This window comes from Monodelphis domestica, chromosome 1 (genome assembly GCF_027887165.1).
Source record: "Monodelphis domestica isolate mMonDom1 chromosome 1, mMonDom1.pri, whole genome shotgun sequence".
In the NCBI taxonomy this organism is placed as follows: Eukaryota; Metazoa; Chordata; class Mammalia; order Didelphimorphia; family Didelphidae; genus Monodelphis; species Monodelphis domestica.
In genome coordinates this window covers 56,258,758-56,271,220 of record NC_077227.1, presented here as the reverse complement: position 1 = coordinate 56,271,220, position 12,463 = coordinate 56,258,758, and the positions used below count along the sequence as shown (strand labels likewise).

General features: G+C 39.9%; 1 protein-coding gene across 3 annotated transcripts in view; it reads left to right on the top strand.

Annotated features, from left to right (window-relative positions):
- DUSP29 (dual specificity phosphatase 29) overlaps positions 1–12,463 on the top strand; it is a 48,977-nt gene that overhangs the window by 21,974 nt on the left and 14,540 nt on the right. For all 3 annotated transcript variants that reach the window (XM_056819861.1, XM_007478435.2, XM_007478436.3), the window contains one exon: positions 69–280. In XM_056819861.1, coding sequence (XP_056675839.1) covers positions 105–280 — 176 coding nt within the window. In that variant the 5' untranslated portion in view covers positions 69–104. The remainder of the gene's footprint in view (positions 1–68; positions 281–12,463) is intronic.

The following is a 12,463-nucleotide window of genomic DNA, read 5'->3' as shown; positions in this document are numbered from 1 at the left end:
TTCTGAAAGACTGTTTTCCCAGCAGTGGGTGCTCTGTTAGTACCATTCCTGTCTTTTTCTCTCCATAGCCTGAGAAGAGAATCAATAAATCTCCAAGTCAAAAGATGACTTCGAGGCAGTCAAAGACCAATCTGAAAAACACCTATGGGTCTGGCAAAGGAGAACCAGAGGAAGATTACATCACGCCAGGGCCCTTTGAGCTGGAGCGCCTCTTTTGGAAGGGAAGTCCCCAATACACTCATGTCAATGAGGTCTGGCCCAAACTCTACATTGGAGATGAGTAAGTGTTAAGACTAACCCAAATTCCAACCATCGCCAGGCCTCTGGGAGAAAGCAAACTCATCCATCTTAAGTGGTTCTGAGAACAAGACTTGCAGGCAGAAAAATTTTATTTTGGTTGTTTGATTGTAAAACCCATTCTTTGGAGAGGCAGATTAGCTTGCATGTTAGTAAAACATGGTGGAGGTCTTTTTCTTTTTTTAACTCTTATTTAGTAACAACTCTAAGACAGAAGGGCAATGGCTAGGCAAATAGGATTAAGTGGCTTGCCCAGGATTACCCAGCTAGGAAAAGTCTGAGATCAGATTTGAACCCAGGTCTTCCCCACTAGATCTGGAGTTCTAGCCACTATGCCACCTACCTGCCCTTTTAGAGGTCTATTAACCCTGGGTACAACTTCCATCATCCAAGGATTCTGCACTCCAGTCTCTACTTTCCCAAACAAAAGTTACCATCTCTCTTGCCTGGGGACTCTTAGCTTTTTAAGGGAGACTAGTATTCTTTGAAAGTAACTTTTTGGTGTGTATTTTTGTCCTTATTGGAGACTGGAAAGATTTTATGTTAACTTCATCGCTTCTGGTTTATAGACTTTGATTATATATTTTAGACAAATTAGTACAAATAATGATATATTTCATACAAAAGGTCTTTGTGGACCTGAAGGAGTCCTCTTTCTCCCTGAGATATTGCCATTAGCATGCCATATACACGAGCTAATTTTCATTTTAGAAAGCAGGGAGGGTCTGGTCTAAATGGGGATGAGGGAAGAGCAAAGCTTAGCTTCATCAGGCCCTGGCGGCCAAGTGGTCAAAAGAGGAAGGAATTGTTCATAGGCAATATTGATTTTAATTATAATATTTAATATATAATCATATAAATTAATAGTTAAGTGCATGAACAAGTCACCTAACCACTTGAAGGTGCATTATCCTCATTGGCCAAACAGAGATAATGATATCTGCAGAACTTACCTGACCTGGTCAATGTGTAGCTTAAATGAGATCATGTATATAAAGATTCTCTAAGCATCCTGAGGGAAATGAGGCTTTGTCTCAGGGTACGAGTATGATATTGGGGTAAGGGGGAAAGGAAGGATGCTTTCTCCCTGCTCGGGGTGGGTAGCAGCATCTCCATGACTTATCAACTAGCCTTTGATCCCTTCTCCCTTACCACCCAGGGCTTACCTTTCCCCATAACCCCAAGTGGGATTGGGGAGAAATAAGAATCAACCTTCCACCCAACATGATGATAGCAGCTTTGGTCATCCATGTCCCCTGGGCTGTTTCTATGTTGCTCCAAATTGGTTTTAAGCACAGTCACTTTCAGACCCTGAAACTTTGCAAACTTTAAAATGTGACAGATATGTCTATTGCAATTATTCTTATTTTTACCAGGACGAAGAGAAAGTCCATGTAGAACATTCAAGTAAGGGCTTCTATATCTTGGAGACTGTGGGTATGATGAGTAAAGAGCTCCAAGCTTCAACTCTACCTCCAAAAGGGTAGAATGATATATTCTTTTATTTTTAAACCATTAGCTTCCAATTTAGAATAAATACTATGTATTGGTTGTAAGGCAAAAGAGTGATAAGGGAAAGGCAATGGAGATTAAGGGACTTGCCCAGGGTCACTCAATTAGGAAGTGTCTGAGGACAGATTTGAACCCAGGACTTCCCATCTGTAGGACTGTCTATCTACTGTGCTATCTAGCTGCCCTCTAGAAAGACATATTCTTATAGAATCATGGCTGGTTGAGACTTGCATGCATCTCCCATTGCCATAACTCCACCTTGGTCTTTCCCACAAGAATTTAGGTGTACACGAGTAAGACATATTTAATGAATTTATCATTTGTTACCAAATAATGGGGCAGCTTAAGAGCAACGGTCCATCTAGAGTCAATTTTATTTAGAGATATGAAAAACTGATAGTGAATACAATACCTAGCACAATGCTCAGCACTTACAAGTATCTCTTCCACATTGCAACTTTCCCCATTGCTGTGTCGATATATTGCAATGGACATAAGAAGTTAAGTGGAAATTTGGGGGAGTTTTGCAAAAGCTGCAGATGATACAGAAAAGCTTAGAAACTCAGAAATGCACAACATATATGCATAATATTCTACAATATCAACATATTTTATTTTTTAATACCATAAATATACATGATATTTTTAAAAGTTAAAATAAGTCAAAAGTTAAAGTTTGCCAAAAGAAGAAAAAAAGGTGAAGCAGATGACACAAAATAGAAATGTAGAGCTATCTCAATATCTATCGATCTGCACAAAACCTCTGACCAAAAAGCTAACCCAAAATTCACAATAAAGTACTATAAACACCCTATAAGAGAATAAGAAAAAAAAATACAGACTTCTTCTCTGGTGCAAAGAGAGAGCCAAAAATTTTTCTGTGGATTTTTCAGAGAGCCCCTTAGCCCCATGATGTGGAAGGGGTACCCATAGTAGGTGTTCAGTAAATGTTTATTGATTGATTTAGATCTATAACTAGGGTAGAGCAGTGAGAGCTTTGCTCCAGGGTGCTAAAATCCAGAGGGTATGTCTAGGCTTCAGCAACTAAAAATATCAGGCATTTGCCAATAATAACTAAATAATAGTTTGTAACTACCTCCACATCCCAGGTGAGTTTCTCCCTAATCCAGCTTTACTCTGCTTATTCCTACGCCAATGATGTCCTGGGATCACTGTTCATAGAGGCTGGTCTTCCTTCCCTGGGACACCATCTTTGTTGTCTTGTTCATGGGGCCATACTACTCAAGGTTTTCCCTCTACCCCTTTCCCCTCAACTGAATTTGCTCCAGATATTGGAACTGCTAAGTTTGGTTGGCTCTGAGTGGAGATCATTTTTCTTCCTAAAAACATTTCAAGATCTTGGATGTTAACAGAAAATTGGACAAGTTAGGAAACCATTCTGACTTTCTGAGTTTGACATTCAAAAAGGCAGCCCTTTCACAAACTGGGGTTGGTTGTATTCCCAATCTGACTCAGGATGGCAATCCTTATGTTCTTAAATAGCAAAAACAGAGATGTGCCCTGTGTGGCTAAGTTCCTGAATTGGATTTTCCTAAAGGTTAATCAAATTGGTTCTCAGCTCTGGGTCTTCAAGTCTCTTTCTGGTGATTTTCAGCAAAGATTTAAATCAGTTTTGGAGAAAATATGGAAAAGTACTGGGTGAAGGAGTCAGGAGGCTTAGTGATTAACCTTGACTCCTCCATGAGCTAGTTAGGTCAGAGACAGAGAATTGCAAGAGGTGTCAGAGATCACCAAATCCAATCCCTTCATTTTATGGATGAGGAAATGGTGGCCTCAAGAAGTTGAAACCTGCCTAAGAGTGAGTAGCAAAGCTGGAATTTGAACCCATGTCCTTTAAAACGAAATGTAGTGTTCTTTCAGATAATTTGGCCCTCTGTTTCCACATTGATAAAACAGGGGATAATATTGGCCTTACCTCATAGATGGGAAACTAGATGGTACAGTGGATAGAGGACTAGAGCTGAAATCAGGAAGACCCCAGTTCAAATCTGGCTTTAGAACCAATTAACTGTGTGACCCTGGGCAAGTCATTTAGCCTTGTTAGCCTCGGTTTCCTCATCTGTAAAACAGCTGGAGAAGTAAGTGGCAAACCATTCTAGTATCAGAAAACCCCAGATCATGGGTTCATGAATGAGTCAGACACAACTGAACAACAACAAAACCCCATAGATATTCTGGTGTATACATAAAGGTAAAAGATTTAGGAGAAAATAAAATATTTTGAAGTCTTTTTTTTTTAATTGAGAGCCAAAGACTACACAAAACCTTTGACTCTGACAAAAAACATTTCTCTAGTTTCTGAATGTGGAGGCTAAGTGTCAGTAAGATGAGGATTTAAGATCTGTGGAGGGTTTTCTCAGGGTGGAATTTTATTATCCATTGACATTCCACTCAGTTTATAATCTTGCATGATGGATCATCCATCAAACCATCATGAAGACACCAGGGATTATTATAGATTGGATCTACAGTGATCTACAGACATAACAGATAGTAGAAAGTTCCTGTCCGTCAGAATTAGAACAAACGATTTTTGAGGTTGCTGGAGGGAGCACGTAGTGAAGAGGGGATAGGACAGAAAGGATCTTGCCTGGGCATGAGCTGCTAGAATGGGGCTCAGATTAGAGTCGCTAAATGGCAGATGGATCAGCTCCATCCTTTCTACTCTTTTGAAAGTCTTTGGCAAGTACCGTTAGCACCCTCTAAATTTTTACGCTCTGGAGAAAAATCTCCGCTTACTCTGCCCCAGTTACAGCTCTGACACCACTATCATACCATGGTACAGAGTCGGGTGTAATGAGCTGCCCCTTTCTTAGAGTCAACCTGGGAAACTTCATGTCGTCTTTTCAGTTCATTACAGTTTTCCTGGCTGTATCCGATAGAAAGAAACACACACATTATTGAGTTATGGAGAACTGCCAAGGCGAAGGCTACAGATGTCAGGTGGGTTTTATATCTTTGCCATGATACATGCAGAAAGAACTTAAAAACATGGCTTCTCTGAGCTGGACATAAATTCACTGGGCCTCTCCATTTGTTCCCTATCTCTGGAAATGCGCTCAGGTTTCACTCCTCCTCCAAACACTTAATAAGGTTAACAGGATTTGCAAATGTTTATTGAAATGGCAATTAATTATGTTGCCTATGAAACTCTACATACGGTGGTCATAATGCAGCAGAGGCTGCCAACAAGCCTGCCTCGGCTCCTCCATCCTTTTGTTTCCTGGTTTTAACTGCAGATGTTGCCCAGAGGCAAAGAAAGCTCTGCTTTGGCTCTGTCAGGTCCTGATTAATGAAAGCTTCGAGTTTAATGTGTTTTTTTTTTTCCAGCTCAGATAGGAATTTTTTCTTTCACTAAAAGCCCCAAAGACTTTAAAAGTGCTGGGCCCCCAGAAGTCAGCAAGGCAGCCAAGAGGAGCCATGGGGAAAACCAGAATCACGAGATCCCAGATTTCAAGCTCGAAGTCCAATCCTCTCATTTTACAGATGAGGAAACTGAGGTCCAGAAAGTTTAAGGGGATTTGCCTAAGGTTATATGGGAGTAAATGGAGAGAATGGGATTTGAACTTGGCACTCGAACACTAAAACTGTACTTTTATCGCTCTCCTGTAGCTCTTCCCTCAATGAACAGGGACACCATGAAGATGTAAGTCATTCCTGGTCCCTGGAGCCAATGCCAGTGGCCTCTGGGAACATCTTGGTAGCTCTGCTGACCCCTAGGACATAACTTTATCAATCTACATTTTGTTGGCTCTACCAAGAGTGTTTTCTATGATGTTTGAGATTTTGTTACTGCTCAGGGATGTGATAAACCTTAGATCAAAGCAGAGGACCTCCCTGAATTCTAGCTTTTCACTTCCTCCCTTAGATGACCTTAGGTGAGACACTTCTCTGCTTCCCATGAAGAGTTGGGATTACATCAATCAAACATCTTTTCTTAAGTACCTACTATTTGCCGGGCACTGAGTAAGGTCCTGAGGATACAAAGACAAAAATGAAACAGTCCCTGCCCTTAGAGAATTTGCATCCTAGCAGGCTCATGTCAATATATATATATATATATATATATTTATTTATATTTATATAATTTTATGTTAATATAGCATATAATATATTAAATATATATTTAAAGTACCTTAAGAATATATAAAATATATACCAAAAAAAAGGTAATTTGGAGGGGGATAGCATTTATAGTGAGGGTATCACAATCTTTGTGGAGAAGGTTGTGCTTGTAGAACTTGGGTGGAAATGAGGCATTCTTGTTGGAGAATATGAAGAGGGAGTATATTTCCAGGCACTGGAGTTGACCTGTACAAGGTTGGGAGATGGAAGAACATTTGTGAGAAATAGAAAGAAAGCCAATTTTGCTAAACTGAGTCATAGGGTGGCTCAATGGATTGCAGACCTAGAGATAGGAGGTCCTGGGTTCAAATATGGCCTTAGTTATGTGATCCTGGGCCAGTCAATGAACTCCCACTGCCTAGTTCTTACCACTCTTTTGGCTAAGATGGAAGGTAAAAAAATAAAATAAATTGAGTAGTGCATGAACTGGAGTAGGAAATACTAGGCCTGGGGAAGTCCATTGGAGATAGGTTGTGAAGGGCTTTATTATTTTTTTTAAACCCTTATCTTCCATCTTGGAATCAGTACTGTATATTGGTTCCAAAGCAGAAGAGTGGTAAGGGCTAGGCAATGGGGGTCAAGTGACTTGCCCAGGGTTACACAGCTAGGAAGTTGGCTGAGACCTGATTTGAACCCTGTCTCTAGGCCCGGCTCTCAATCCACTGAGCCACCTAGCTGCCCCTGTTTTATTTATTTTTAATTTTAATTTTTTATTAAAATTTTTAACAATTACATATAATAAATTTCCCCATAAGTTTTCCAAAGTTATATAATCAAACTTGTCTCCTTCCCTCCCTTTCTGAAGGGCTTTAAATGCTAAATCTAGAAATTACTTTGCATTTGATCCCAAACATTGAGCCTTAGAGCATATAGACAAGGGAAGACCTGTTGAGGCATCATGGTGCAATGGGAAGGGTACTGAAGACCCTTCAAATCTTGGCTCTGCCTTTCCTCCCTATATAACCCTGAGTGAGTCACTTACCATTTATTTATGGGTCTTGGTTTCAACAATAATAAAATGAGGATTGGATGATCTCTGTGGTCCCTTTAGGCTCTAAATGCGTGATTCCAGCATCCTATGACTTTGGGAAAATTACTTTGATGATGCTTTATAGTGGATGAACTGGAGAGGGAAGAACCTTGAGATAGGGAGTCCACATGAGAAGCCACTGCAAGAGCCCATTCGAAGGCTGATGATGTCTTGGCCTAGAGTGGCATGGAGGGGCTAAAGAGTAAAGAAGAGCAGCAGATGGATGTAAAAAATATGATGGTGACACAATTGTCAGCTGTTTGGATGTGGATGTGGGGAGGGAGAGTGAGGAGTTAAGGGTGACTCGATTGTGAAACCAGGCAATTGAAAGGATGCTGGTGGTTTTTTGGAGGGAAGAAATGTCCTTGGTAGACATAGATGAACTAAGACAAAGTGAAGTAAGGAGTGCCAGGATAACAAGGTACATAATGACTATGATGTAAATGGAAAGAACAGATAGCGAGGCCATTTGTAGGTGGTCTGGACATGCATCAAACCCTGATTAGCTATGTAAAGGGATAACTTAAAAGCACTATGTAAATTTGAGCTATTGACCAAAAAAATAAATAAAAATAAAAGTCATAAAATTATAAAGAACAAGAACAAAAGAAGACAAGAGATACATAAAGTTATAAAGAACAAGAACAAAAGAAGACAAGAGATACATAAAGTTATAAAGAACAAGAACAAAAGAAGACAAAAGATACATAAAGTTATAAAGAACAAGAACAAAAGAAGAGACAAGAGACACATAAAGTTATAAAGAACAAGAACAAAAGAAGACAAGAGATACATAAAGTTATAAAGAACAAGAACAAAAGAAGACAAGACATAGTTATAAAGAACAAGAACAAGAGACAAGAGACACATAAAGTTATAAAGAACAAGAACAAAAGAAGAGACAAGAGACACATAAAGTTATAAAGAACAAGAACAAAAGAAGAGACAAGAGACACATTAAGTTATAAAGAACAAGAACAAAAGAAGAGACAAGAGACACATAAAGTTATAAAGAACAAGAACAAAAGAAGAGACAAGAGATACATAAAGTTATAAAGAAGAACAAAAGAAGAGATACAAGAAAACATTTTCCTCCTCTCCTTTGCAGAGGTGGAGCAGTCCATGGGTGTGAAGGTGTTGAAATTTTTTTTTGTATGTATTGATTAATTTGCTGATATATTCCCTTTCTCTTCTCTCTCTTTTTAAAAAAATTCTTTGCTATAAGAGATGGTGAGTGGAGGAGGGAGAAGTTTGGAAGAGGGCTGAGTTCTGGAAGAGAAGATAATGAGTTCTGTTTCAGACATATGGAACTTGAGATTTTTCAGAGGCATTTGATGATGAGGGGCAGGGATCTGGCATCATCTGCAAAGAGAGGATAACTAATCCCTTAGAAACTGATGAGGTCACCAAGAGACAGAGAGAGTGTCCAGAAGGGAGCCTCGAGGTCATACCTGGAGTTAGTGGGTGAGGTATGAAAGAGAAGCCAGTGATCTTTCAGTCTCTTCCAGCTTTAAATCTTGGATGCTAGAATTTCTCATAAGTTATGAAGGTGAAATTCAAAATGCATCTGTAGTGTTATTTCATCTCGAAGGTGTGAAGGTATTATTCATGAAGAGCAACAGCCACATTTTCTTTTCTGTGGGTTTTTTTTTTCCCCCAAGCTCTTACCTTCTGTCTTAGAATTGGCACTAAGTATCTATTCCAAGACAGAAGGGTGGTAAGGACTAGGCAATTGGGGTTAAGTGACAGGGTCCCACAGCTAGGAAGTTTGAACCCAGAGCTTCCCAACTCCATGTCTGGCTCTCTATCCTAGCTCCCCCTAAAAACTATACTTTCTCACAAAACCTTCTCTTAGTAGAATGTTCAGAAGTTGAATATTCAGAGGGAAAGATCCAGCAAAGAAATTGATTTGGGGGTTAATGGCTCCTTTGGGAGCCCAAAGAAGCTTCTAAAGATTTGGTTTTTGTACATTTTAATATATAAATTTATATTTTTGTTTGCATGTTGTTCCCCCCCTCCCCATTTAACTCAAGTTCCTTCAGGGCAAGGACTGTCTTTTGTCTCTTTTTTTGTACTTTCAGCACCTGGCATGGTGCCTGGCACATAAAAAGTGCTTAATAGATGTTTATTGAATAAATGAATAAATAAAGGCTAGAGTGCTGGGCTTGGAGTCAGAGATATCAAAGTTCAAATCCAACCTCAGACCTTTACCAACTGTGTGATTCTGAGCAAGTCATTTAACCACTCTCTGTCTCCCTTTCCTTACCTGTAAAATGGAGATCATTATACCATCTGCTTCCCAGGGCTGTTGTGAGGATAAAATGAGAGAATATTTGTAAAGGGCTTATTTAGCCTAGTTTCTAGCACAGAGTAGGAATTTACTAAATGATTAATCCCGTCCTTCCCCAACCCACCTCCTCCACTGACAAATTTGTTCAACCCAGAGTAAAGTAACAGAAAATTCTCTTTCCAAACTTGCTCCAATCTATATCCCTTCCCTTTCCCAGATACTTTCTGACCCGAGCCTTCCAAAGAAACCCCTGGAGAAGCAGGAATTGGTCTCACATTTTGATGTCAATTATAGAATTGCTTCCTCATGCTTCAGCAAAGGTGCCAGGTATTTTGAGGCAAGACAGCTGTAGTTCCTGTCACCCCTTCCCTGCTCCTGCCTGTTGATTTCAAGTTCATTCACTTATTCACAGGAAGGAAGGAGTACTAGGCATCCTTCATAAAAGGACAAAGAATCTGGAATCCCTTTTTTCAAGCATTTATTGAACAGTAGGTGCTTGGTGACTCACATCCCTAATCTCCTAGGGAGGACTGGGCTTGCCAATTCCAGTTTCAATCAAGGGGGATCAGTCCTTCCCAGCCCCGGCTTCCCCCCGAAAAAAGCTGCTCTTAAGATATTTTTTAAATCCATCTCAGAATTACAGGATGGGTGTCCATGGCAGATAATCAAGCCAATATTTGTTCATTACTCAGTTAACTGAATTAATAAAAAGAGCTCATTCAGATTGGCCTGTCTTTATGGTGATTCAATTTGATGATCAATTTATAGCCAAAGCACATTAATTAAGAATATTTAGTGAGGCCAGTCTGAAATTAGTCAAAAGATTGAATTTCAGACCCTACTCTCAGAGAAATCAAGTTTAATTACTTTCCAGAAACTCAGATTAGAGCAACAAAGAGTTGCCTTCTGAAGGTCCAGGGCTTGACTTTAATAATAATTAGCTAAGAATGATTTGTAATTAGCCCATCAATTTGTGCTTTCAGAAGTGTTTGAAAACTGTTTTTTTTAGTTAATTTAAACAGTTTCCCTCCAGTCTTGTTCATTCAGCTTAGCGAGACTTTTTGTTTATTGGTAATACTTAAATGGAATTATTGGCCCAGCCTGGATTTTGTGAATTTTTTTCCCCCACAAATTCCAAAGCCCCCATTAATGAGGTTTGACTGAATGCTGATCATTGCTAAATTTCCTCTTCTATGCATTATGGATATTTCCAAAGTGAGAATGCCTCTCAGGATCAGGGAGTCAGCATAGAGTAGTGAAGAGAGCACTGGATCTGGAATCCAAGGCCTGGGTTCAAATCCCAGCTCTGCTACTTTCTGTCTTGGGCAAGTCATTCCATCTCTTGGACCTCATTTTGCTCATCTGTAAAATGAGAAGTTGGAACAAGTGACCTCTATGGTACCTTCCAGCAATGAATGAATGAGTGAAAGATAAATATTTATCAAACACTTGCGTTGTACCAGAACTACATTAAACACATTATCTACAAATATGAAAGTGAGATAATCTCTGCTCTTAATGAGTTTATATTCCAATAAAGAGAGACAACTCAAATAATAGCCTGGTGGCCAAGGGAAGGTATTTGGCTCTGAAAATACCAGAGATGGTGAGTGGACCTGGAGGGGGAGTCAACTGGCATATTCTTTCCAGAAATCAGTGGTGCACTGATTTGATTATAGCTCTCAGAGTGAGAGGAGCAGCAGGGAAATGGCTAACATTGAGAAGATTGTTGGGCTGAAATCTGAGGTATGTCTGATCCGGGGCTGGCTAGATATAGCAGGCTAGGTGAGTTTATAGTCACTGATTCACCAACCAGGACAGTATGGTCCCCAGGAGAGAGTTACAAAGCTGTGTTCCCAGAATAGAGATGGTTATTTGTTTGCTTGTTTTTGGTTTTTTCTCCAATTCTGACTCTTCCCAAGCCCTGGCTTTTTGGCTCATGGAAGGACTGCGATGCACTCAGAGAAATTAGCCACATCTCTTACCCTGACGACTGTCTCTCTGTCCACCTACCTTTTAGGAAAACTTCTGTCTCTTTCCTCTGTCTTCCCTTCTCATCTAGACAAGATGTCCAAATCATAATTCCTTAGCCATATGCAGAGAAGAATTGTGCAGATCAACCAGAAATAGGAAATTTAAGTGTGACAGAGACAACAGGAATAAAGAGAGCCCATTTGGAGAGAGGAAGAGACATCAAAGTTCTTGGATCCACCAGGATACCACTTGCCCTTTCAGTCCTATGGTACTCTTTGTGACCCCCTTGTGGGGTTCTCTTGGCAAAGATGCTAGAGTGGTTTGCCTTTCCTTCTCTAACTCATTTTATAGATGAGGAAACTGAGAGAAACAGGGTAAAGCATCTAGCCCAGAGTCACACAGCTAGTGTCTAAGGCTGGATTTGAACTCAGGACGTCCTTATTCCAGTTTTGGCACTTCTAGCTGCCCTGGTTTACTCATTACCAGAGAAACAAAAACTATCTATTTTTTAAAAACTAATGAGAATAGCAAAAGGAGATGAATTTCTTCTCAAACTACCAAACCAAGCCAAAAAAAATCATCCCTTACTTTGGGATGGTGCTTGAATGTACTCCATTTTAAGGGAGCAAATATATGTGCCCATGTGTGTAAGCACATGTGCATGTGCAAAAAATGCCCTGATGTATAATTTAGTAGGAAGTCAAAAGCTTGAATTACAGAGACTTTGGTGATTGATATGGCTCTACCTTAGTTATACTTATATGGTGCAATCAGCATGTCCAAGAATGCCTGAGGATATCAGCAGACTTGTCTCCCTTCTAACTGACTTTCGTACTCCTCCTTTCACCACCACTGGTGCCAAGGCTCATATTGTACCTCAAAACTTCCTTTTTCCACAAGAGGAAGTCCTGAGAATCCTAACAACAACACAATGGTCAGTATTACTCCTTGTGGATGGAAGTCACTGAGGACAAAGCCTTTTTCCTTGTTTCCCTTCACAGGACTCAAAACGTGAGTTTACTATTTTCTAAATGATCATTCTTAAAGCCCAGTTCTTCTGAGTGTTCCTTCTTTCCTCTCTTGGACCTATTAGGACATATTGGACCTATGATGCACCAGCAGGAGTGTTGATGGAGCATGAGAGGAGGGAAAGGGTATCGTGGATATCGGTTGTCTTCTAGACCATCACTCCAGAGGCTCTTGACAGCATAATC